This window comes from Gasterosteus aculeatus, chromosome 3 (genome assembly GCF_964276395.1).
Source record: "Gasterosteus aculeatus chromosome 3, fGasAcu3.hap1.1, whole genome shotgun sequence".
Lineage (NCBI taxonomy): Eukaryota > Metazoa > Chordata > Actinopteri > Perciformes > Gasterosteidae > Gasterosteus > Gasterosteus aculeatus.
In genome coordinates this window covers 18,200,612-18,225,899 of record NC_135690.1, presented here as the reverse complement: position 1 = coordinate 18,225,899, position 25,288 = coordinate 18,200,612, and the positions used below count along the sequence as shown (strand labels likewise).

At 47.3% G+C, this 25,288-nt stretch overlaps 4 protein-coding genes across 7 annotated transcripts in view; 2 read left to right on the top strand and 2 right to left on the bottom strand.

The window, feature by feature from the left end:
- The window catches only part of myo10 (myosin X), a 47,440-nt gene extending 45,963 nt beyond the window's left edge, over window positions 1-1,477 (top strand). For both annotated transcript variants that reach the window (XM_078099955.1, XM_078099954.1), the window contains exon 41: window positions 21-1,477. In XM_078099955.1, coding sequence (XP_077956081.1) covers window positions 21-131 — 111 coding nt within the window. In that variant the 3' untranslated portion in view covers window positions 132-1,477. The remainder of the gene's footprint in view (window positions 1-20) is intronic.
- Window positions 1,478-1,916: 439 nt separating this feature from the next.
- znf622 (zinc finger protein 622) lies at window positions 1,917-6,107 on the bottom strand. 2 transcript variants are annotated; one of them, XM_040171101.2, is made up of 7 exons: window positions 5,896-6,107; window positions 4,361-4,904; window positions 3,710-4,000; window positions 3,264-3,426; window positions 3,024-3,136; window positions 2,716-2,859; window positions 1,917-2,504 (listed from the first exon to the last, which is right to left on the bottom strand). In XM_040171101.2, exons 2-7 carry the CDS (start codon window positions 4,896-4,898, stop codon window positions 2,377-2,379), a joined length of 1,377 nt encoding a protein of 458 aa, XP_040027035.2. In that variant the 5' UTR covers window positions 4,899-4,904; window positions 5,896-6,107; the 3' UTR covers window positions 1,917-2,376. The 2 variants fall into 2 exon arrangements, with proteins under 2 accessions (XP_040027035.2, XP_077956082.1); XM_078099956.1 differs by having other exon boundaries at window positions 4,361-4,917; window positions 5,896-6,009.
- A 1,707-nt stretch (window positions 6,108-7,814) lies between these two features.
- retreg1 (reticulophagy regulator 1) lies at window positions 7,815-19,966 on the bottom strand. Of its 2 annotated transcripts, XM_040171662.2 has the most exons (10): window positions 19,717-19,913; window positions 19,199-19,305; window positions 18,703-18,733; window positions 14,349-14,420; window positions 11,388-11,505; window positions 10,845-10,929; window positions 10,598-10,720; window positions 10,294-10,364; window positions 9,643-9,766; window positions 7,815-9,233 (listed from the first exon to the last, which is right to left on the bottom strand). In XM_040171662.2, the coding sequence occupies exons 1-10, from the start codon at window positions 19,911-19,913 to the stop codon at window positions 8,737-8,739; spliced, it is 1,425 nt and encodes a 474-aa protein (XP_040027596.2). In that variant the 3' UTR covers window positions 7,815-8,736. The 2 variants fall into 2 exon arrangements, with proteins under 2 accessions (XP_040027596.2, XP_040027598.2); XM_040171664.2 differs by lacking the exon at window positions 14,349-14,420 and having other exon boundaries at window positions 19,717-19,966.
- On the top strand, window positions 19,775-24,185 carry rnf182 (ring finger protein 182). Its single transcript, XM_040171666.2, has 3 exons — window positions 19,775-19,984; window positions 21,224-21,422; window positions 22,299-24,185. The coding sequence occupies exon 3, from the start codon at window positions 22,630-22,632 to the stop codon at window positions 23,476-23,478; it is 849 nt and encodes a 282-aa protein (XP_040027600.2). The 5' UTR covers window positions 19,775-19,984; window positions 21,224-21,422; window positions 22,299-22,629; the 3' UTR covers window positions 23,479-24,185.
- Window positions 24,186-25,288: the final 1,103 nt, after the last annotated feature.

The following is a 25,288-nucleotide window of genomic DNA, read 5'->3' as shown; positions in this document are numbered from 1 at the left end:
CTCCTCTTCCTCGCCTGCAGGTCATGGACATCGCCAAGCTGATGAAGGCCTACATCAGCATGATCGTCAAGAAGCGCTACAGCAACTGTCACTCCGTCAGCAGCCACGGCAGCCAGTGCAGCGCCTGGTGAACGCCGCCCTTTGACCCCCGTGGCGCCCTGCGGGGGGGGGGGGGGGGGGCGCGTGGGACTGAGACGCAGCACAGAGCTCCTCGCGACAATCGGCTCCAAATGAGCGTTTTCACTCCAAAACATCGGACGTCAGCGAGGGCTCCGACCGTAAAATCTACTTCATACCAACCTGAGATGTTACCATGGCGATGAGAAGGTGCAGAAGGTCCAGGCTTTGATGTTCTTTGGTTGCCACGTTTTTCAAAACGTAATTTTGTATATTAATTTTCATCATGAAGGCTTCGATATTACATTTTCAATAAGAGGATGACACTTATAGAATTATCAGTCATCCAGCCAGAGGACAAATCATTAAGTAAGTTTCCAATATGAAAATACGTCGACGAGGACTTAAAGGAAGGAAATCCTTGAATCAGTCATTTGAGGACAAAAAAATTCAGTCTCAAGTTTCTTCGGGCTGAAACAGCAGCTGAAGGTTGAAGCCGACGTCATCTCCTCATTTCAGTTCCCTCGCGCAGAAGCCTCTTGTTTTGGAAGGAAAGCGTTACTTCCTGGTGCTGATGTCACGGCAGGTGAAGCCCCGCCCCCTCTGCTGTGGAACGCTCTGGGACCCGACTTCTTCTGCAGATGATCTGCTCTCTGTAAATAATATGTACGAGCAGCGCACGTTGCTGGTTGGTTCCGCTCGTGTGAAACAAGCTGGACTTTCTCTTTTCTCTGAATTTAAAACCTCTCTGGCGGCATCATATGTCCTCTAACAGTTTTAATCTCTTGTTAGACAATCATTGGCAAAAAGAAATTCTATTGAAAATGTCAATTTCTGAGTCTTTTCCCCAAAGATGTATAATATCAAACTACATTTATCGGTCCTCCGTCACTAAATAATGATGCTCCTCTTTTCTTTGGCACGTGACCGATATTCTACGCAAGCACTTAAGAACCCACCAAAGCCCCAAACCTCGGTTTTCCGATGAAGTTCTTGTGCGTTGAGGCTTCACAGCGGTTGAACATCTGGAGGACCTTCATCGTATTTCATGCAGCGTGACGTTTCTCTGGAGCTCCGCGGGCGGCAGATCCTCCAAAGACGCAGGTTTCTTCCACGGTGCCTTCCTGTATATTCTGTACTCCATGTTATTTTCTCTTTTTTGCTATAATGTGCAATGTTTTATATATATATATTATAATCACACGGCTGTACATTTCATACTGCGAGTCTTTGCCTTCGTTATTTCTCCTGAATGAGGACGATTTGATTTCTCTGTGCAGCCGTCCGACTGACGGAATCATGTTGGTTTTTTTATGTGTATTGAACGGATGATTCTATAAATAAATGATTACGTATCTGCTCTGAAGCCTCATTCATACTTTAATACAAGTTTGGTAAGTGACTGCAGGAATGATGAGTATTAGAATCACATTTATATAAACGTGTACAAAATACAGCCCCCAAGGTTCCACCTTCGTAGTGTGGAGACGTGTTTATGGACACGGTGACGCTCTGCATCCATAAACCATCACGTGACGATGTAGTTCTGACCAGGTGGATGCTGCTCAATGCTCAATAAAAAATTGAGCAGCAGCTACTCATTGAGAAAACAACAGTGGGAGTAAATCTACTATAAACTGTGCAGAACGAGGTGCTTTAGTATGGAACTCACCTCCTGCAGGTTCCAACACCGGGTATGTTTACTGTGAGAGAATCTCACAGTAAACATACTTGTATCATAATTTAAAGACTAAATATAAATAGTATGTTATTTAGTAATAAAAACACACTGCCACATATTCCATAAATATGAGCCATTCATTTATTTGATGTATTACAAGCACATGGAATCAAAGATCAGCTTAAAGGAAGAAAGTGGATTATGTCCAAAACTTTGGACGTTTCAAAAATAATGTGTGAGAGATTCCACCTGATCCGTCTCACAGAACAACACGTGCAGGGGGGCGCCGAGGAGATGGAGCCGCTCTTCATACGAGGAGGGCCATGAGATCGGGTTCACCCCATTTACGCTTTGCCCCCAGCAGGGTTTACACCCCCATCATCATCATCATCATCGCTGCATTTCCTTCAAACAGAAACCTGTCTGATTATTCTTCTTGCCTTCAAGCCACAAATCAGCTGTAATCAAATCTGTACCGAAAGTCTCGTTGGGTGGGAAAAAGCAGAGATGTTAATTGATTCTTGAATCCACCAGGTCCCCCCCCCCCCCTCGGTCCATCGGGTCCATCAGGTCACAGCTTAGAAGATGACCTGGGCCCTGAAGTGCTCCTGCCGGGTGGTGTTGTTGTTCATGCCCATCCTCAGCATCCACTTGGACTTCATCCTCTGGACGTACTGCATGTCTTTGGGTTTCTGGTAGAAGGAGCCTGAGGGAGGGGAGGGGGGGGGGGGGGGAGGGAGACAACAGAATTGTAATGACAATGACTATTGTACTTTTAACACACAAGTTCAGCAGTACATGAAGTTCACTAGTTAAATAAATAAATGATAAAAATGAATAAACCCTTCTGCTTATAAGGACTATTTTAGTCATTAAAAAGCAGGGAGGAAGCTTTTGGGGAATAAAATGGTCCGTACCTCCGTCTCCCCTCCAGCCCAGAGCGCGGTACTGCCGGAGGACCCGGCCCACGGCGTTCCGGTTGCGGATCAGAACCACCACCCGCTGGGTCCCGAAGCGCTGCTTGTAGTAGCGCATGAGGGAGCGGTGGCCGATCGTAGCGCCTGAGGAACACATCCCGTTACCATGGCAACGCGTTGCTTTTATTTAATAACAAGCGCTGAGATTCACTTATTAACGTTGGTAATATTAAATATGTGATGACTCATGTTTTCGTCTGTATTTAATAAACATTTATTCACTCGGTATAAATGAAGCGTAGAGGCACCTGAGGGGAGAGTCAGCTCCAGCCTCTCATCATCGTACTCCAGGTTCTTGTCATCAGAGATCTCTGCCTGGTCCATTTCTTCTTCTCCCTCCTTCCTGTCCGGGTAGCTGCTCCTAAAATACACAAACAAAAAGACATATTATTATTATTATTATTCAGAGAGGAGAGATGAAGCCGCACTGCTGCCTTCGAATACTTTAATGCTCTAGTAACTCTTTAGGATAGTAAAGAGTTTATTACCTGAAGTCGTAGAAGTCTGCGAACTCCAGAGCCGAGTCTCCGTCTGTGAAGAGCTTGCAGTGGCTTTTGTCCGTCATGTGACTCTGAACTGCTTCTGCTGAGTAGAAGGACCTCCCCTTCTCGTTGCACCACAAACACACGTTTCCAGCGCCCACTTTCTCTCCTGCAACGCAGCAACTTATGGGTTTTATTCTGGTCAGTTGATGCTGGGAAAAATCCTAAATCTGACTTTTGAAATGATTCGGAAAGAAAGAATCTGTGTGTGTGTGTGTGTGTGTGTGTGTGTGTGTGTGTGTGTGTGTGTGTGTGTGTGTGTGTGTGTGTGTGTGTGTGTGTGTGTGTGTGTGTGTGCGTGTGCGTGTGCGTATGCGCGTCCCAACGTGACTCGTCCCTGATCCCGACTCCAACAGGCCGCTTGCGGCTTTCAGATTTCTGCCCAAACTCACCGAGGTAGCGGACGAGGCCACGGAGGTCGACCAGGAACTCCACGTCGGGGATGAAGAAGCTGTGGACTTTGGTCATGTGGTCGATGTTCTTCACGAGGGACTTGGAGTGGTGGGAGCAGAACAGGCAGTCGGTGACGGGGATCGAACCCGGCAGGTCGGCGGGTTTGGGGTCCAGCGCAGCCGCCGAGTCAGCTCCCTCCTCATCCATCGTCTCCTCTTCTTCCTCCTCCTCCTCTTCCTCCGCCATCTCATCATCATCATCTTCTTCCTCGTCAACGTCCTCCCACTCTTCTGGAACATCGTTATTGGAACAAGGGATTCGTTGGCAGCAAAGTAGATGCACGGCCTCCGTTAACAAAAAGGTCATAATTCCCCCTCGAATATCAATTTTATATCTGAAACACTGGATTTACGTTTGAAGGCCCCATAATGCAGCAATCCAGCATTAGCACTTAGCTCATCATCTCACGTTATCAGAGTTAAAATGAATGTTTGCAGATGTGCAGCAGCGAGCAGGACGACACATGCAGAGGTCATCTGCTCTCCGGATCCAACACTTTCTGATCACAGTAATATCAAAAGCTTCTACTGTAAGAAAAACACCCGAAAGACTCCTTTAAGAAGCATGTTTGTCTACTTTCTCCTGCGTACCTTCCACCGCCGTGGCGCCGTCCTCCTTCTCCCGCCTCTTGGCCTGCTCCTCCAGCCACATCAGCCTGGGGGGTTTGTCCAGCTTCTCCGCCTTCGGCCTCGTCGCCCTCGGCCTCTGCTGCTCCCTGAGGGCCTGCTGCAGGGCCTCGTTCCTGGCGTCGCGGTCCGCCTTCTCGTCGCCGAGGCCCTTCTCCAGGTTCTTCTCGTTCATCTTCTCCACCTTCCTCTCGGCGGCGAGCAGCGCCTGCTTCTCGGCCTGCTGGTGCTTGTGGGACTGCATGTGGTTCCGGTGGGCGTTGGCGCTGGAGAACCTCTTGCTGCAGACGGCGCAGCCCTCCGAGGCCGCCGCGTCGCTGAGCTGCTGCTCGGCGGCCGTCCGCTGCGCCACAACGCGCTCCTGGAAGTTTTCGGCGGTGACCGGCGGCATGTCGGCCACCTTGCGCTTCAGGTTGTAGCGGTGCCAGTCCGTTTTGTAGTGCGCCCGCTGCACCTCGCCGTCCGCGAAAGCCACTCGGCAGCTGATGCAGGTGTAGGACATCGTGACCTGACGGGAAAATCTGATTAAAGATCCTTTATCCTTTAATAAAAACTGACATTAGACACATTCAAAAAACGTAAACAAATGTGTGGCTTTTTGAATCAGGAATAGATACAAATAAAAAAAATTGGGCTGTTTTTATTTCCCTTCAGGACTAAAACTTACAATTACATTTTAATTTAACTAACTTAAAGATATTGGAATACTATCAAATTATGTGGAAAATTGTGTGAGACCTTGGAATCAGTAAATATTATAGCTTAGCTTAGTCTTAAAGCATTGGCATAAAATGAAGTGCAGAATGTCTTATTGCAGAACATACATGTTATAGAATGCGTGTCAGTGAGGCATCAACGTGTGAATCAGTGTAACGTTGCAGGTGAAGTCTAGTTTGACTCTTTGAACACATCAGCATAATTCATTAGTCAAGTTACATTTTGTATAAATGATTTGAATCTTCACTGGTGTGATTCATCCGTTTACCTCTCAAACAGTAGTGGAGGTTGACGCGGACTACGGGGATACACCTGTAGAGCACCTGGGACTTGCATTTAACACTTTTTTACCACCTCCAGATTAATAGTAACGTCACTTACTGCAGGGTCGTTGTGGTAAAGTGACGTCATAATAAACACGTGAGCTAACGCGACGTGATGCTGTTGACAGTAACCCTGGTGACGTTTCTAGCGTCCATCACAGAAACGGTCAGTGACGTCACGTTTTAGATGAAATTATATCAGCGCACGGAGTTAACGTTAGCTTAATTAACGTACCGGCTACATAGCTGAACGGCGGCTAACGTTAGCTGTGAGCTAACGGCTAACGTTAGCTGTGAGCTAACGGCTAAACACAGTAAATTAGGTAACAAAGCAGACTGTGTAACGAGCCCCTGTTAGGAGGAGCTATGCTAACACCAGCTAGCATAGCTCCTCCGTTCGGTGAGAAGACCGTGAAGTCATGAAGCTTCATGGCGACACAAAGAGGCCTCAGTGTTCACCTGCTTCTCCTCGGAGGCTCCTGCGCTTCTTTCTGCGTGTCGCTGAGTCGTTTAGTGTCTCCGCCGTCACACGCAGCAGCACACGAGGGTCGCTTCTTCGTGAACTTTGACCTTCTTGAGTTTTGTTCTGCTCGAGTTCGAGGCGCGGTTTCGCCTCCTGCTGGTTTGGAGAATGTTTACCGTGATTGTGCGTTTTACAAAGTGGCCTGAATGCTTTTCACTTTACATCTCAGAGGTAAATATACAAAAACACCCACAGCAAAATGTGGTTATTCATCTTTTTAATTACATATTATTTTTACATACATTTTTATAAGAATATTATATATTATATTTAAAATGCACATTAATTAATAATGTTTATGTTGATTTAAAACAAATCACATTTGTTTTTTTGTTATAAAGATGTCAACTAGTACTGCTCGAGTTGTGTCATTCACACTTTACAGTCCTTGATCAAAAAGAAATTGAATTACAGCAAAAGCAAGTCCTCAGACTTCGGTGAAGTTGGTTTCCATCTGCGACTTCACAGATAGGTTACGACAAATACCAACTGCACCTTTTCAATATTTATTTAAATTCAAACATGAGACATTTTTGACACATCTTCTCCAAACACCTTCTGGAGCTTCAGCACAGTGTTCTTCTCTTCCTCTGTGTATCTGCCCAGTGGGACGAGGACCAGGAAGACATGTGGTCCAGGAGAAGCATAGTACATGCACCGGCCCAGATCTTCAATGGTTTTCTTCTCATCAACCCTGGTGTCAAACAGACCCGGAGTGTCAATAACAGAAACCTTTTGCCCGTTCACTTCACCAAAGGCCTTTGTGCAGGAGGCGGTCAATGAATTAGGGGATAACTCTGATTTCTGAACTCTGACGGGAAAACCGTTTTTCTCAAAATGGTGTTTCCAGTAGCGCTCTTCCCAACGCCGGTCTTCCCCACCATCACAATCCTGAACTCCCCCGGGTTGCATGTTGGGTCTAAGGGCGATATTGGATTGATGGTTAATTTTTAATTATTCAACATTGTGCGGTGCATCACTAGTTTACTCTGTCTCGGAAAGCAGATGGAGCGACCCTCATTTTACACAAGAACTATGACCACAAATACTCTGACTTCCACTTCTGATTGTTGATTTCAGAAAAAGGGAGGCTTCAAAGACTTCAAAGTGCATTCTACAATAAGAAGTCAACATTCTGTACTAAGTTCTTGATAACTTTTAACAAAGGAGCAAACAATACAAACTGATGTGGGATGTGCATGGCTCTAATGAAATGGTAAACACAATCACAAATCAGATATTGGATTACACATTGTAATTAACAGATATGTGCGGCGGAGGATCGGCCTTTAAAACTCTGGCGTAACCTGCCTTGGTAGTTAAACCAGATTTCACTCAGTCCTCCCACCTGTTGCCTGGCAACAAGCCGCCTCCCTCGCTGTCGCTACGCAGCCAATTGTTCATCAGTGTTCGGAGACAAAAGGGAGGACTGTAGAAAGACGAGTGTGTTGACCTCATTGAGAGAGTTGGCGTACTCACGTTTGTCTCCACGTCTGTCTCCTCTGGCAGCGGCGGCCATGTTGGGTCCCAGAGGGCCGGGTGGATGTGAAGCGTCCTCCACAGCAGCGCTGTATAAAAGCTCCACTCAGCAAACCAAACCACGCCCACGTAACCCAACCGGGAGAAACCGGTGTGTGTGGTTCAGCTTCTTCCTTTAGACATTATGTTTCCTTTATCTAAAAGCGACTTTCATTAAGTGCAACGACCATGACGGTTCAGATCCAGAACAACGCGAGTCAAGAAAGTTCAGTTCCTTTAAAAAGCTACAAAGTGAGAGCCAAAAAGTCAAATAATTCACATCTGGGGACTTAAAAGCAGCATCTTGTGACGAAGTAAACATATGCACACAAACAAATGACGAGAGTTACTTTTTATTGTTTAGTTACACAAAAGTACATTTTGTTAATGCATTTTGGTTCTGATCCAGCATTTTCAAACTAAGTTCAAAGGACTTTTCACTTTTAGATAAATACATGGATGCCACCACGATGCAACCGGAAGATCAATTTAAAAAAGTAGTAATAATTTAACAGTAAACTAAATATCAAAACATGTATTTATTCAGTGAAGTCTGAACACATCAGAGCCAGAAATGAACTGCAGCCACTACGAAGGCCTCTGAGGCGCCGATCAGCTAATATGTCATTGTTAGCGTTATGCTAATACAAGCCAATGATTAATCGAGAGGATATGTTGTACATCGCCGTGTATCTTTATCATGAAAACATCATATTTAAATATAATTCGAGACGTTGCAGCTCAATCCCTCTTCCTCATTCTGTGAATCCATGATCGATGCTCATCAATGTTTAACAAGTTAAATAACAAGTGTTTTGACTGCATATTTTGGGTCATCCTGTTTCATGAAATGCATGCATACATTTGAATTCTGGGTAATGTAGTCACCTGTCGCAGCGGTGGATGGAGAGTTTTGATACCGACGTTAGATTAGCACGACGCAGAATCAAATAAATGGGTTGATAAAAATGCAGATTGCTTGTTTCCTCTTTAGTTTAGTAGAGTAGAAAACAAGCGCTCCTTTCACATATTACACAGTGTTTCCCCCCACCATTATAACAGGGGGGCATCCCCCCCCCCGGTCGGCTGAACCCACTGTACTACCCCCCCCCCCCCCCTGTTTCCTGATCTGGTTGATACGGTGAAACCTGCACTGAGATGATCTGATTAAACAAACTGGTTTGAATGGCTGATGTTACAGGAAATGAGATTTCTGTTTTCTCCTCCTGCTTCCTTGTGCACACGCCGCTCTTCACCCATCATTGGCGCCTCAGGAGTTTGGAGAAGAATCCCGTAGAGGCCGGCTCGCCGCTCCCGGCCTTCGCAGCCTTTGCCTCCCCCAGGCCCAGTTCCCCCCCCAGCTGCTCCAGCTCCGACTGGTCCAGCAGCTCAAAGTCCTCCACCTCGCTGTCCGACTCCTCCGCCAGCTCCAGCAGCCGGGCGCCGTCCGGGGGCCGCGCCTCCGAGCTCGTCGCCGCAGAGCTGACCGCCGCTTCTATCCTCTCCTGCATGGCGGCCGTGACGGCGGCGGCGATGAAGTCGCCCGCCATCTGATTGACCAGCTGGAGGGCGGCGCCGGCAGGCAGCTCCCCGTGGTGAGGGGGCACATGCTTGGATTTGCTCGCCGACCGCGGGGGAGGTGAAGAAAGGCCGAGGCTGAAGTCGTCGTCGTCGTCGTCGCCGTTGGTCGTGGCGCCGTTGTCGAGCGAGGGAAACTCCGGCAGGCCTCCAGTGAACGCCTCTTCTCTGTCGAGGTCTGAGCGGAGTAGTGAGATGTAAGAAATAAGAATCAGATGAGAAGCAGCAAGGACACGAGGACGAGGAGAAACGAAACCTTCAGGGGCTCAGAGGTCAATCGGGGCCGCGAGGCGGCTTTAGTAGAAAATACTCTCAGCTTTTTAAACTCCATTTAAAACAAAGAAACAACTGTAACGTGGCCGTGTTTTCTAGCTGAGCAGCAGCTCATTGGCCCGACTTTCCTTCAATTCACTTCAGCTGTTCCGTGTTATTCGTCCAACGGGCTTTTAACAAAAGCATCGGCTCTGTTGGACCGATCCCCACCTTCAAACCGCCATCAGTCCTTCTCCTCCTTGTAAGGACACAATCAAAAGGGGGCTCTCACATCTATGAAAAGGTTCTTCTGGGTCAAAAGGGCCACAACGTACCCTCTGAATTCTCCGTCTGTGGCGTGTGCCCCTCTGACAGGTTAAAGGTGCCGTTGTCCGTCCACGTCACGTCAGACGCCTCCGTGTCCGACACGGACATCTCCTTACAGACTGTGGAGTCCAGCTGCAGGAGGGAAACACGCGGGACGAATTATAATGGAGCAACAGTTTGCTGCAAGCTTGAAATCCTCTTCAGCAGAAGACTTTTTGCAAACGGTGGACGGATGAGTGGAGCCTTTCTGGCCTGTGGGCGCTGCGATTAGCCCTCAACACCGGCTCCACCTACTGCCCACTTTCTGCAATTACTTTTCTTATTCGTGATCGAAATGCAGCAGCTGATGGAGATCAGATGGGACTAAAGATCATTTCAAACAAGTGGACCTTTCCTTTGGACAGATCCAAAACCTGTCCTCACATTTGCGTCTCAGTTCCATGACTCCTCCCTCAGCGTTACACCCACTTTATTAACGTAATCATGATCTGAAGGGTTCAATGTCGCTGCTTAGCCAACGCTAATCTGAGTCAGCTGTGCGAAGAGCGCCGGGCCTCAATGTTGATGTGGATCATGTGCGCTGGATTTCAATTAGCTCTAACTGGACCCGTCCCAGCCAACAGACGCATCATTAGACTGAGATGAGATGAGCAACCGACCTTGGGGAACATGGAGGAGAGGTCCGACTCCACGCCGTCGCTCTCAGCCCGAGACTGACGGATTCTGTTCTCTGAAAGGAGGAAAATCACGGATGTCACTGATTTCTACTCCGACGCTGAATGCAAAATGTAAAGAAGGAGCTTGTTATGAATACAGACGTAACATTTCTATGTTTAAACATCTGGAATGCTTGTTGCTCTCCGTCTTTACCCAGTTCGTCAGAGCGTTTCCATCTGTCACCTCGTTTGAAACGCATGTAGGCCAGAAGTGAACCGATTACGTGTTGACGGGCTTGATACGTACCATGGTTCTCCTTGATCCTATGAAGGAACTCCCCGATGCCAAAGTCCAGCTTCTGCAGAACTGGCTCCAGCCACAAGGCCACCTCGTGAGAAGAGACGAGAGGCCACAGGAAAACGCTCAGCACTGCACGGAGAGACGACACGTGGAACATCAATCAGCGAAACCCTCTGCTTCCAACCGGTAGGAGAACACGGATGACGTTTGTTATCTTCCACTAGATGTGACGTACGTAGAAAACTTTACCCACCGAGAACATACGAGATAACGATCCCTGGAATGTAGCGTCCTAAGACGGCGAAGAAGGTGCATAAACTGCAAACCAGCAGGCAAAACTAGAAGAGAAAGACGCGTCCGTTAGCGGCAGTAGCATCACAGTATCACAGTAACTATCCGCTCGTATCTCAGGAAGCGTTCCGCCTTTAGGAGAAACTGCTGGATCCTAAGAAGGGAAACGGCAGATTCTTGTAGTCACGTTCATGTCTGCATGCTTTAAGGGGAGCCAGGCTGTGTCCTTCCCACAGCTCCCCGTCTCAATGCTAAGCTAAGCTAACTGCCTTTTGCCTTCACACTCAGAGAGTTGTATTGATCCTCTCCAGGTAAGCAGTTCCGATATTCCTGAACATTTTCCCGATGGTGGTGGTCACTCTTCATGACACGTGGAGCTTCAGCGCTCGGGGTTATTTTCACTCACATCTCCTCCACCACATTGAGCCCTGGTCCTATTAACCGGTTAGCATGCGTCATGCCTTTGACCGATAACAGAGAGTTCAGTCGGGGGTCACCGGCTCACCTTGCCCGGGTTTTGCTGCTTGAAAGCCGATGTCTCCTGGAGGAAGAGCTTGAGGGAGTCGCCGAGCTGAGGTCCAGTCCCAGACGGGCTGAGCCGACCCGAGTCGACGATCTCCCAGCTGAAGCAAAGAAGGAGACAATGATAGTCCACACCGTAACAGCGTGTATTTGTTATGTGTTATTATTATTATGTCTTGATAACTTGACGTGTTGGTTGTGTGTAGACGGTCAGCACCTGAATGTTATGTAGTGACTGTGCATTCAAAATAGTCTTAACATTTGGGATTGAAGAGGTTTATTTGCAGGGCTTAATGCAGTGTCATGGTCTAAATTAAGAAGCCTCCTGTGAAGCCGGCGAGGTGGCAGATGGGAACTGGAACATGAAGGTGTTTTCCATGAGGTGTTTCTGCTTGGCCACCTGGTGAGGTATGAAACTTTCCCCCTCCGCCTACAAAACACACCTCCTGTTCGAGCCGCGCGGTCGGGCCCTCGTGCTCACGTCCCATAAAACGGCTATAAAAATAAAACACGTGTAAGTCATGTGGGGTAAATAGATTCTTCCTCTCTTAGCTAACGGACACTAAACAAACGTCGTTGGCATTCTGGAACAACACGTCGCTTCGTGTTGTAGAAGCGTAATCCCACTCAGACGAATCAGACCGACAGGTGTCAACGCCCTTTCATCAGATTCATTGGAAATGTACTTAATTTAAGTCCGATAGAGGGTGGGAACTAAGTGTCCGTTGGGAGCAGCTGTTGTGAAATCACCATGGAGATCAGGTTCCCACAACAGCGAGCGAGTTCCCGCCAGTCACCACAGCTGTGAGGTTCGTAGGGGTTTGTTTCATTAGAGAAGGTACTTTCCCTGGAGGTCTCCACCATGCCGGGTAAGAAGATGTGAGGACGTGTTGTTAGATTACTAACAGTCCTAAAAGCAGCAAGCGAGTCAGCGTTTTACGCTTCCAGTTACTGTGTCTGAGAAAAGTTCTTTAATGGTCTTTGGGCAGTTTGGATTAGACGTCTGGAATAATGTGTGTGGTTAAAAGAAGCTTCAGAGATTCAAACATCTTTTGTTCTACGACATTAAGTCTCAGAAGTCTTGGTGCTTTTCAAGGCAGTTGCTTACAAGTGGAAGTATAAGACGACTAAAAGTCATCAAGCCAACCAGTCGGCCTTTACCAAACCCTCAATGTGTACATGATGTCAGCCCATCCCACCTTAAAGCTGTTGAAATATTTCACTGGATTCAACTCATAATCTGGATCATGAAGGTATTCACCAAAGTTAATGGAAATTGGTCCAATAGTTCGTGAGATATTGTCTAATATTGGATATTTGGACCGACAGTGGACAGGACAACACATATTATTCATTGTCCCTATGAAGACACTTTCTATCCAAAACACACTTGAGTTGGTAATATCTTTAAAGACCAATCATCACCCTTCCTTCCTCCACCCACAACACCTCCAAAACCTCCAACCCTGCGTCCCCTCCCAATGGTGCATCCGCCCAGCAGAAGCTACACAATCTCACAGACAACCCCCCCCCTTCCGCCCGCCTGACCCCCCCAGCTCTGTTATATAAGCCCCTATGACGAAAGGCCACCCGGCTGCTCTGCGACTTGACTTCCAGGCACATGTCGCTGTCAGGTCGCTCATTTCCACAGAAACACGATGGGACATGTGACAGTGACGCCGTGAAGTAATTATAGCAGTAAAAGATAAAAAGGATCCGACGTCCCACTGGGAACAACTGCAGGTCTTCTTCTATAAAGTACCGTAAAGTTTCACTTCATTATATATATATATATGTATATATATATATATATAATGAAGTGAAACTTGAAGTGAAACGTTATGTGTGTGCTCTGCTCTCAGAGACTTTCCGTTGAATTTAACCTCACTGGTTTAATCCTGAAGCATCGGCACAATTTGAAAAGAATAACTGTCCCATTAATACGCACAGAGAACAAATAGTGACACGAGCTCCACAGACACTTTGGATACTGCGAGATGAATAGATCACGTTTACACACCACCACCATCCCCCCAGTGTGTCCACCAATCACTAAAGATGTGATTCCACCGTAGTCCGAAGACCTCAGTCGTCACGTTAAAAATGTCAAACTTTCTTCTCGGGTCTCCCAGTAGGACTCCCAGACGGGGACGGGGGGGCGGCGGCACCACGTGAGTAGCTGCTGGGCAGATGTCCCTTTTTACCACAGCAGTAATCTCTGAAACGACTCGGGAAGCAGCAGGTCGGAGCCTCTAACAAGCCCGCTCTTATAAATAGAGAGGGACAAACAATGCGAGGAACGGCGGCAAAAGCTCCCGAGCTCGTCGCTTGTGGGAAGAAGGGGTGTAGATACGTGGGTCCATGCCGCGGACCCCCCGACTCTAAAGAGACTGATACCTGTTCATGCATCTGCGTACAGACGGATTTACAGCCAGCTGACATTAATGGAGTGAGAACACAGTCAGGCTGGTCAGGTTCACAGTAAAGGCCAGTAAGCCAGCGGGGTGATGGTGGGAGAAATGGGGACAATGATGCAACATTGTGTGCGTCTCTCCAAGTAGATCCGTGCCGTGTTGTTCCTGTTGTTGATCTGTTTGTATTGACGTTATGAGTCAAACGCGCATAACAATTTGAGCTCATAAACTCATTGCACAAATCCCACTCCAACTAATACAAGATTGAATCCCCTCTGAGGTGGAATTAAGTTTTATTCACAAAAATCCCGTAATAAGGAATTTCTCAGTTACCACTTCTCCCTTCAAGCTGAGTCTTTAGTTAAAGGTAGCGAGGGATAGCTGAGTAAAGTGAGTGTTGTTGAAGAACCGTTAAATCGTTTCCATTCATTTCTGTTGTTTCCACACAACAAAAATATGTGAGAAACTACAACATAGCAAGATAATAAAAGGGAGAGTGGGAAAATAGAAGATCAAACACAGCTCAGTACCTCGTTCCTGTCCCATGGTCCTCAGGAGACATCTCAAGAACTTTGGGTGATTTCAGAAGATCTGAGGAAGCCCTGAAAGGAAGCCAAACGCCGGATAGTCAAGATGATAGAGACGGTTTGAACTTCTCTCTGCGGTGAGAAAAAAAACGATGCCACAAACTCAGGTTGTCTACGTGCCACACGGCGAGGACGCCGCCCGTGTTTATACTCCATGAAGCCACGGTTGGAGTATTTCAAGTGGCCTCGTCTAAAAATAACCTGGTCACACAACATTCCCGACTGGCAGCAATCAGGAGGTGTGGGGGGGCACGAGGGGGGGGGAGACAACAACACCCTCATACACCACCAACCCCAATACCGACCCCATTCAACCCCACAACCAGAACCAACCCGACACCACCAACCAAAACCAACTCGACACTACCAACCAGAACCAATAAGAACCAACCCGACACTACCAACCAGAACCAACCAGAACCAACCCGACACTACCAACCAGAACCAACCCGACACTACCAACCAGAACCAACCGACACTACCAACCAGAACCAACCAACACTACCAACAAGAACCAACCAGAACCAACCCGACACTACCAACCAGAACCAACCGACACTACCAACAAGAACCAACCTGACACTACCAACCCGACACTACCAACCAGAACCAACCGACACTACCAACAAGAACCAACCAGAACCAACCCGACACTACCAACCAGAACCAACCAGAACCAACCCGACACTACCAACCAGAACCAACCCGACACTACCAACCAGAACCAACCGACACTACCAACAAGAACCAACCAGAACCAACCCGACACTACCAACCAGAACCAACCGACACTACCAACAAGAACCAACCTGACACTACCAACCCGACACTACCAACCAGAACCAACCCGACACTACCAACCAGAACCAACTCGACACTACCAACCAGAACCAACCCGAAACTACCAACCAGAACCAACCCAACACTACCAACCAGAACCAAAGCGACACTGCCAACCAGAACCAACTCGACACTACCAACCAGAACCAACCTGACACTACCAACAAGAACCAACCAGAACCAACCCAACACTACCAACCAGAACCAACCCAACACTACCAACCAGAACCAACCCGACACTACCAACCAGAACCAACCCGAGACTACCAACCAGAACCAACCCAACACTACCAACCAGAACCAACTCGACACTACCAACCAGAACTAACCCGAGACTACCAACCAGAACCAACCCGAGACTACCAACCAGAACCAACCCGAAACTACCAACCAGAACCAACCCAACACTACCAACCAGAACCAACTCGACACTACCAACCAGAACCACCTCGACACTACCAACCAGAACCAACCCGAGACTACCAACCAGAACCAACCCAACACTACCTGACACTACCAACCAGAACCAACCCGACACTACCAACCAGAACCAACCAGAACCAACCGACACTACCAACAAGAACCAACCAGAACCAACCCGACACTACCAACCAGAACCAACTCGACACTACCAACCAGAACCAACTCAACACTACCAACCAGAACCAACCCGACACTACCAACCAGAACCAACTCGACACTACCAACACTACCAACCAGAACCAACTTGACACTACCAACCAGAACCAACTCAACACTACCAACCAGAACCAACCAGAACCAACTCGACACTACCAACCAGAACCAACTCAACACTACCAACCAGAACCAACCAGAACCAACACGACACTACCAACCAGAACCAACCGACACTACCAACAAGAACCAACCCGACACTACCAACCAGAACCAACCAGAACCAACCGACACTACCAACAAGAACCAACCTGACACTACCAACCCGACACTACCAACCAGAACCAACCCGACACCACCAACCAGAACCTCCGTAGCACCAGAGCACGGCCACAAACCATCAGCTGCACCAACACCATCACCCACCGCGTGTCGGTGACATGGAGTCATAAGATCGATAACACTCTAATATCAGTACGACATAAACGAAACAGCTAACAGCAGCTTAGCTTAGCATAAAGAAAGTAAACAGAAGGAAACTGACCTAAAAAAGCCTGAAACAAAATCCCCCAACCAGCAGATAAGTATCTCATTACTTTAATCTATTCAATAAACACAATTTGGCGTATGTAAATAAATGTATATCATAAAGAGAATAAGAGGACTCACTATAAATTGGAGGTCATATTATTGATTTGTGTTCTGTAGGATTAAATACCATATCCTTAAAGTAGTGCCATTGCCCTAGCCTCTTGTTGACAATGTGGCACATTGCATTGAACAAAAAATTTAAAACAAATATTTCACAATCCAACACACATTGTACACTCGTTGTTAGCGGCGACATTTGACAGCGTCACCGGCGGTCGTTACTACACATTCTTTCTTGGAAGTTGGACTCATGTTTCGACACCGACTGTTTACTCACACGGCCGGTTTGTTGTGGTGTTCCGTCCAATCAGAAGGTTTCCTCTGGAGCACCCACTCCCCCACCCTCCTCCCCCGTCTCCCCCCTCCTCCCCCTCTTCCCCTGGATCAGTCCCAGCCAGAGAAACAGCTGAGTCACACACACACACACACACACACACAGCTCAGGTTTCACAACTCTTAAGACACAAAACAAAAGCTCAGCCTCAAAAACAAAATCCATCTATTCGAGTCACGAGATGTCGGCTTCATACTCACAGATGATGTCGCTCTTTATGCCGGTGATACTAACTTCATCTCTTTCAGTCAGAATCTCATCTTCGTCAAATGTAAGAAGATAAATCTAACAAATTACTGAGTGCTTTGTGATGCGTTTAGTCGCCACCTTAAGGGCAATTAAAATGTTTTATGACAAACATCTGTATAAAATGACCTCAGTAGGTTCAGGCAACACAACTGCTCGGTTATGTTATTTGATATACATTGTTTTTGTGACATTGGACAACCGCTAACGGACCTTCGCGCTGAGATCCTCTCACTCACTTCTACGGTTTTTAGAAGGTAGAAGTGAGCTGTCAATCCGTACTGAGTACCGACACCCGGCCGCCGCGTCAAGGTTCTTGGAGCCCAGAGAGACGCACCTGTCGGGAACTCGACTCTTCTGAGTGCACCTCTCTGGTTTCATACCATCTGATATCTCTGTCACACACCCGACAGGGAGGCACGGCTGCCTCAGACATCCCAGCTGACCGCTCGCATTTTGGGTCAGCGGCTGATCGCCCACAATCCTTCACTCGACAAATACTTAGAAGACACTCCTGACGGACAACAGCAGGTGACGACAACGCAACACAAAACACCCCGCTGGTCACATGTCAGCGAGAGAGGAAGTGTGATTCAGCAGGTCTTCAGTCTGTCGGTGGGAAATCTCCCTTCAAAGGAGGCCCAGTGAGCGCGGGGACCATTTCAGGAGATTCCAACATGGCAACCGTTTGTGTTTGTTGGTGTTGTTTTGTGTTCATCACTAATGTCGTGTGACAGAAAACATTTATCAGCATCTGAAAAAGGATTAAGCGCTGTAGACTTTGAGAAGATCCCTGACCACCCAGATGGACCTGAAGGACCAAACACCACCGAGCTGACCCACTGAGGAGAGGGAAGCTAAGCTAACCCAGCCTGGGCTGTGATTGGACCAGAGGAGGTGGGCTGTGATTGGACCAGAGGAGAAGGGCTCTGATTGGACCAGGGGAGGCGGACTCTGACACACTTTAATGCTACTCCCCATCACTCCATCCTTCTCGTTGAGTGTGGGATTTTTGGCGACTTGGAGCTCCGTAAAGGATTAGATCACATGGTCCTTTGTGACCAATCAGCTTCGCCGGGCGGCAGATTCTCAAATTTGCCGCAGATGTCGGGGCGATTGTCCGACCCGCCAGAGCTCATCTCTGATGTGGGATTCCAGTTTATGAAAATCTTTAAACATCATCAGAGATTAAGAATTGAGAGAAGACAAAGTTTGTGTCACTTTTCCTTCTCGTTAATGTAGATACAATTTATAATTGATGGTGTAATAGAATAATTAATAGCGGTCTTTTCTTATTTAGGCTTCTGAGTTGAAATACTCCAGACTACTTTACCACGAAGATCGTCACCATATTATTTATTTATTTTACTTTAAATGTATTTTTAAGTTCCTAGTTTTCAGAATGAATTAGAGCATAAAACAACCCAGAGTTTGGAACCCGCCCACCAACTGTCCTAAACCAATGAGATGATCCCCAATCACAGATCAGATTTGTTTCTAGACTTAAAACCAACACACACACACACACACACACACACACACACACACGCACACCAACAGACGACCTTCACGTGCACTTGGGATTCCTACCTTGCTGTCATGCTGCGCCACAAGTGAGCTCCTGTGGGAGAGAAGACATCTATTATTCAGGAAGGTCACATAATAACGAGAGTAAATGCCTGCTGAGATAAATGAGGCTGCAGTATGAACGGATGATCCATAACAGAACATGTTGACATAGATGTTGTCACACGCTTACAGAGCTGCTCATAACTATCACACCGTACGTTTATTACAGGTGTATAAACAGGGCGGATCAGACTACCGTTTCCACCTCGAAGGCTATGTAACAGTAATATGTTCCACTACTGAAATCAGCCCTTCTGAAAGTACACAGAAGCCTGCGGACATGTTGTACTTCATAGTACTGGAAGGGAGGTTTGCGAGTACCATTCAGCCCCGAACAACTGGGCTCCCTCAAAGCCGCGTTGCTAGACAGATTGTTACTACTGGTTACCTTTGAATGGACTATTTGTAACTAAATGTGTGTAAATACACAGCTAAATAATAAGACATTTAGTGGTACCGGTGGATCTGGACCGGACGATGTCCCTGGCGGTAACCGTGACAACCAGCAGAGCCAGGGTGGCGGCGAGGAGGCTGCAGGCTCGGAAGGAGCTGAAGGCCACGAACCTGAAGGGAAAGCAAAAAGTCACACGTCATTCAAACTTCCTCAACTCAATAAGCCTTTTATGACGCAACAATACTCTCAATAAAGAAGAATATATTCTCATATTGTTGCTTTAACGATCAACAGAATTTCAATCAACTTTTATGATTATTGACTAGTTAATTCTATGTAAGGAAAACCAAAATCCTTTTAATGGTAATTTTAGTTATTATTTTAGCAATTTTTAAATTCAACATTTTGTTAGGATGATATATAGATACAGATATGTATACACACATATATATGTTGAACAAGTAAACTAAACAAAAGAATAAGAGAAGACCCTCAGCAACATTAAATGTGGGTAAATCTATTCCTAATAAAGTCTTTATATATAAACATGAATGAGCGGCCCGGTGCGTCATGCCGCCCACCAGAGGAGCGCGTTGGCCGCAGCGAACAGGGCTGAAGTCCTGCACGGTCTCCGCCTCCAGTTCACCAGGCCGGGGGGGCGACACCCTGCGCCGGCCGAGGGCGTCTCCTCCCGGCGGTCTGCCCGGCTCACGGGCCCCGGAGGCCCGGCGGCCGCCTCTCGGCACCCCGCGGTTCCCGTTTCCCGGCTCCCCAACATCGCAACGCGACCAATGGGATCCTTCCGCTCCGCTGCGCGGCAGAGGCGGCGGTCAAGCTGAGCCGGCGGAGGTATGACGGCGCTTCCGGTGGTGGGGTTTTCAAAATAAAAAAGCAGACGTTCCCTTTGGTATGATTATAGCCTTAATGATGTCCACATGAATAGCAGGGTTGTTGGTCTAAAACCAAAACTATATTTATTTGCCTGACTCGAGGGTTAACCTTCTAATCTGAGAGGAATTGTGATGCAACAGTAAATGTTGAATTTGTTTTTTTTACCACTTGCACCACTGCAATTACACAATAGTTTTTTATTGTTATCCCTTTTTATTGTGGAAGTCCAATCCCTCCACTTCCCGTCGTGTGCACTTCCAGTCAGCTGCTGCTTGTTTTGTTTCGGTTCAGGTTGTGACGTCATGTCGGTGTGTGTGTTTATTGTAGTGTGGCTCATTTGTTTGCGCTCTAAAGGCTCCTGTTATATTACATGTGATGTGTAAAATATGAAAAGACAAACACAAGCATGTAAACAGATGAGAAACGAGATGTTCTCCGTTCTAAGGGGAAGTGTAAACAGAGGCTGTTGTGTTGCCCCCTAGTGGTCCAATAATGATCAACCTAAATCATCAAAGCAAAACAACCTCACAATTAATTTACAGGCTTTTTATTCACATAAAACATTTGGACTTGTGCTATTAATTGTAGAAGACTTGAAACTTGAGATTGGGACCATAAACTAATGTGTACAGTGTTTACTGAGGGAATAAATCAAGAGAGAAGTAGAGTAATTTTCTCACAGACGTCTGCTGGTCACTACAGAGAGAATGCAGCTCAACACTCATTAAACATTCAACATCTGTCCTTGCATGCTGGCAAACATAAATTATTTATTAATGTAAAATAACACGAAGTATCCTGAAAATGTAATGTTTGAAATTGATATTGACTTGTAAATGTGAAGAATAAATAAATAAACATTTGTTAAAATGTTACCATCACCTCATATTCTTAGGTAATCTCGTGAAACTTTATCAAAATGTGGACCAAACTTCCAGCTGGACTCAAGTAGGAAATGATTACATCATGATGCTTTAATGCAGCACAACTTAATGTTAACATGCTGATCATAATGTGAGGACATTTTGGACAGAAGTCGACAGGTTGCTGGAGGCATCGAACAACGAGGCGATTATCCGTTTTAGTTTATTTCCTGTGTTTGTTTTGTGTTAACTGAAAAACTCACAATGAGCTGATTTCATTCTGTTTCCTCAACGACTTATTGGACAAACCTCTTTTGTCACATGACGGAGTCAGAATGAAGCCGTCTTTCCAAGACAAAGGACCACAAAGAGACAATGACCCAAATGTACTCTGCACTGTCCTGGACCCGAATCCAGAGCTCGGCGCCAAACCGTGATCCCCCAACAACGACCTGCTCCACTTTCCACCCACGAGCCGCGTTCTTCAGCTGGTCTCCATCTTGATGTCGGCTTGAACGCTTAATATACAAACGGTATTGACCTAGAACCATCTGTGAGCGGCTACTAACCCGTGACCCCCCGTTACAGGTTCTACCGAGGACCCCACGGTGGTGCAATGGTTCCACCCCAGAGGAACGCTTTGAAAACCCTTTTGGAAAGATTGGTTCATATGGACGACGTGGAAAAAACGTATTAACATATGTAACTATATGTTACATATATAGTTACATATGTAACATATAGTTACATATGTAACTATATAACTTGTGTTTATCACACTTAAACTTATGTCTTCTTATGCGTCTGTGTGTGAGTGTAGGTGTGTGTGTGAGTGTGTAGGTTTACATATGCGTGTGTGTGCGTTTACGTGTGTCTGCCGTTGTGTGTATGAGTGTGTAGGTGTGTGTGTGTGTGTGTGTGTGTGTGTATGAGTGTGTAGGTGTGTATGTGTGTGTGTGTGTGTATGAGTGTGTAGGTGTGTGTGTATGAGTGTGTAGGTGTGTATGTGTGTGTGTGTGTGTGTATGAGTGTGTAGGTGTGTGTGTATGTGTATGTATGTGTATGAGTGTGTAGGTGTGTGTAGGTGTGTGTATGAGTGTGTAGGTTTACGTATGCGTGTGTGTGCGTTTACATATGTGTCTGCCGTTGTGTGTGAGTGTGTGTGTGTGTGTAGGTGTGTGTGTGTGTGTGAGCCACTAATTGGACTGAATTTCACTGAGCAACAAAAGATCATCCTCGAAAATTCCAGCTCTGGTTTGCACAGGCTTTTCTTTGTTGTCCCTTTGCCTGTTTGTTCTCTTCTCATGCTGTGTTCACAGTATCTCCCTCTCTCTCCCTCTCTCTCCCCCCCTCTCTCTCTCTCTCTCTCTCTCTCTCTCTCTCTCACTTTTTTACACGGGCCATGAAAGGCTTTTTTTTGCCCCAAACGAAGCAGCGTTACGCCCCAACTGCGCAGAGACAGAAAACCTTCAGGGGCCAGAACACACGAGGGTCTTCCCCTCATCACCCCCCTCTCTCTCTCACCCTCTCTCCCTCTCCCTCTCTCTCTCTCTCCCCCTCTCTCTCACACACACACACTGCAGGAGCCGGTTGGACGGCCACAATGAACCCCAGACCTCCGGTGGAGTGGACCGTTGTCTCCGTCTCCATCTATGGGAAACTCGCCGTGTCCCTCGGTGCTGAGCCTGGACCGGAGCTTTTGGCTGCGTCCTCCTGTCGATCTGGAGGTCAGGGGTCAAGATGGTGATCGAGCTGCAGAGCCCCGAAGTGGACGCGCCGAGCGCGGATGAGCTCGAGTGTAAGATCTGCTACAGCGCGTACAACCTGGCCGCTCGCAGGCCGAAGGTTCTGGGGTGCTGCCACCGGATGTGCGCCAAGTGCCTCGCCAAGATCCTGGACCTGGGTGAGTCTCCTCCCGACGCCGTGGCGTGCCCGTTCTGCCGCTACGTCACCGGCCTGCCGGGGCAGGCGGTGAGCGGCCTGCCGGACGACTGCAACCTGGCGGCGGCGCTGGCGCTCCAAAGCAGGAATCAGAGGAACCTCCACTCCCGCCAGGAGGCGACCACGGAGCTGCTCCTCAGCCCGGGGCTCCTGAGCTCCCTCATGGGCGGCGGCCCCCCCACAACATCCTCCTCCTCCTCCTCCTCCTCCGCTTCCTCTGCTTCCTCCTCCTCCAACGCCTACTCCTCCGTCCGGGGCTCCCCAAACTTCGTGGTCATCACCATCATGGAGACGCCTCCCCCTCCGATGCCGCTCCCCGCCTCCGGCGAAGACCTCCGCCGCCAGCCGCGTGGCCCCCGCGGGGGCTTCCGCTCCTCCAGCCTGGACTCCACGGCGTCCATCGCGCACAGGTGGACGGCGTGGAACTGCGCGTCCCAGCTGTGCCAGACCTCGGCCCGGGTGCTGGTGTGGGTGCTGGGCCTGCTGTACTTCAGCTCGCTGCCCATGGGGGTCTACCTGCTCATCATGCAGAGGACCACCGTCGGGCTGCTGCTGGTGAGCCTGGTCCCCGCCAGCCTCGTCGTGATCATGGTCTACGGGTTCTGCCAGTGCGTCTACCACGAGCTGTGGGACTGCGTGCCGCCGTGACGGCACCAGGCGGGCCGGCCGATGCTGCTGCCGGGCAGGGATGCTCCTGTGCTTCTCTGAAGAACGGAGCAAGAACATTGTGGAGCTCACAGTTTGGCCGTTTTATTGTTGTACACGTTCATGTGTGCTCTGTTTAGCCTGGTGGGCCACTAATGACCCAGTAGAGATAAGGAGCGTCGGATGGAGCTAAAGCGTTAACGCCAATTCCCCTGTCATCTGCAAGACGAGTGACAGCTGACAGCTGTGGTCAGAAACCTGAAGGTGTTTTAGGTATTAATAACCTGTGGATGTCATGTGTGTGTCTCAGCCATACGTGCATCAAAGTCGACTTTAACATTATGATGTCTTGGTGGTTCTTTGAATAAAAACAGAGAAAAGGGGGATCATTATGTTTTGGTTCTGCTGTTCTTCAGCTCGCTGCCCGGCACCATTCAGAACAGTAGATTTGTGTGGACGATACAAGTAAAACTAATACCAGTTAAAGCTTGTTGAATGTGTTTTTTATTTAAACCTCCAGGACACTTCATACATTTCTTTATTTTATTCCTCGTGCACTGTTGTCTTGTCGTCCGTTGTCGTGCTGTCTGCTGTTACGCACCAACCGCCAAGTCACATTCCTTGTATGTCTGACACATTATGGCAATAATTGTTTCCTGATTCCTGATTTCTTGCTGACTCGTAGTAAGTAAATCATCTTTTCTCAAGTATTTTGTCACGCAGATCATTTGTACACAAATCTCCAACGCGTTCAAACAGGTGTGACAGGAACCCTCTGTGAAATAAGAGGAACCTCAGATGTCTTCCAGCTCTGTTTGTGGGAGCTGGAGAAGGAGGGCAGCGTTACGCTATGACTCATATCTCAGTCTGAACCCCCCCACAAACCCCCCCTAGTGACACAAAGAGAGACTGATCCTCATCTGCTGCTTCACCACATCCCAAAAATAATTAACACAAACTCCAGCTTCCGGTGTTTCTGAGCAAAGCGCATTGTGTGTATCTTTGAGGTCCAACCAGCATGTTAAATGCATTTCATTCCCTGTTAAATACTGATTTGGTTTTAGGTTTTAAATGGTGTTAACAGTCCTCGTGCCTTTGTTGGCACATCGCGTTACAGACAACAGAAGGTAGATTTTGTTCGGTGTATTAAAACACAACCGGACGCCAGTTGTGAAAACGTGGCTCAACAGCACCACCAGAGGCCCGAAACCTCACAGGACGTATGTGTTACAACTTATTTATTTCACTTTTATTCCTCAATATTCGCTTGTAACACACAAAGCTCACTGATTCTGCAGAATATTATTTAGTACCTTAGAATCCATAAAAAGACAACATTACTCTACTGCAACTTAATTACACATCATATTTCTTTGGAACGAATCTATTTATTCAGACTCTTAGGTGAACATTCCCAGAGTGTGTGTTTATTCAAGCTAAAGCCGTAGCACATTAATGTAAAAAACAATGCTATATTAAAAGCGCAGCGTTAAAGTCTCCCTTATTTTGTGTAAAGTAACTCTACAGAAACATGTGACTTGATATTATAATACATATACTGATGCTTGAGGATGGAGCAAGTTTGAGTTTTAGGACTTTTATAGAATTTTGGTTTCTATTTCGGTCACAAAAAGTCATACCGTTATTTTTTTTTTTAAATAAACAAAGTCGTTTTGTAGCTATTTTAATTTTGTTGAATGTTGAAAGATACCTTTCCCCTCATTTAAGAATAAAGTTTAATTGCATGAAAATGTTGTAAAAACTATTTTTCGAGCGGTTAAAGAAAATCAGAGATCCAAATGTATTCATAAAG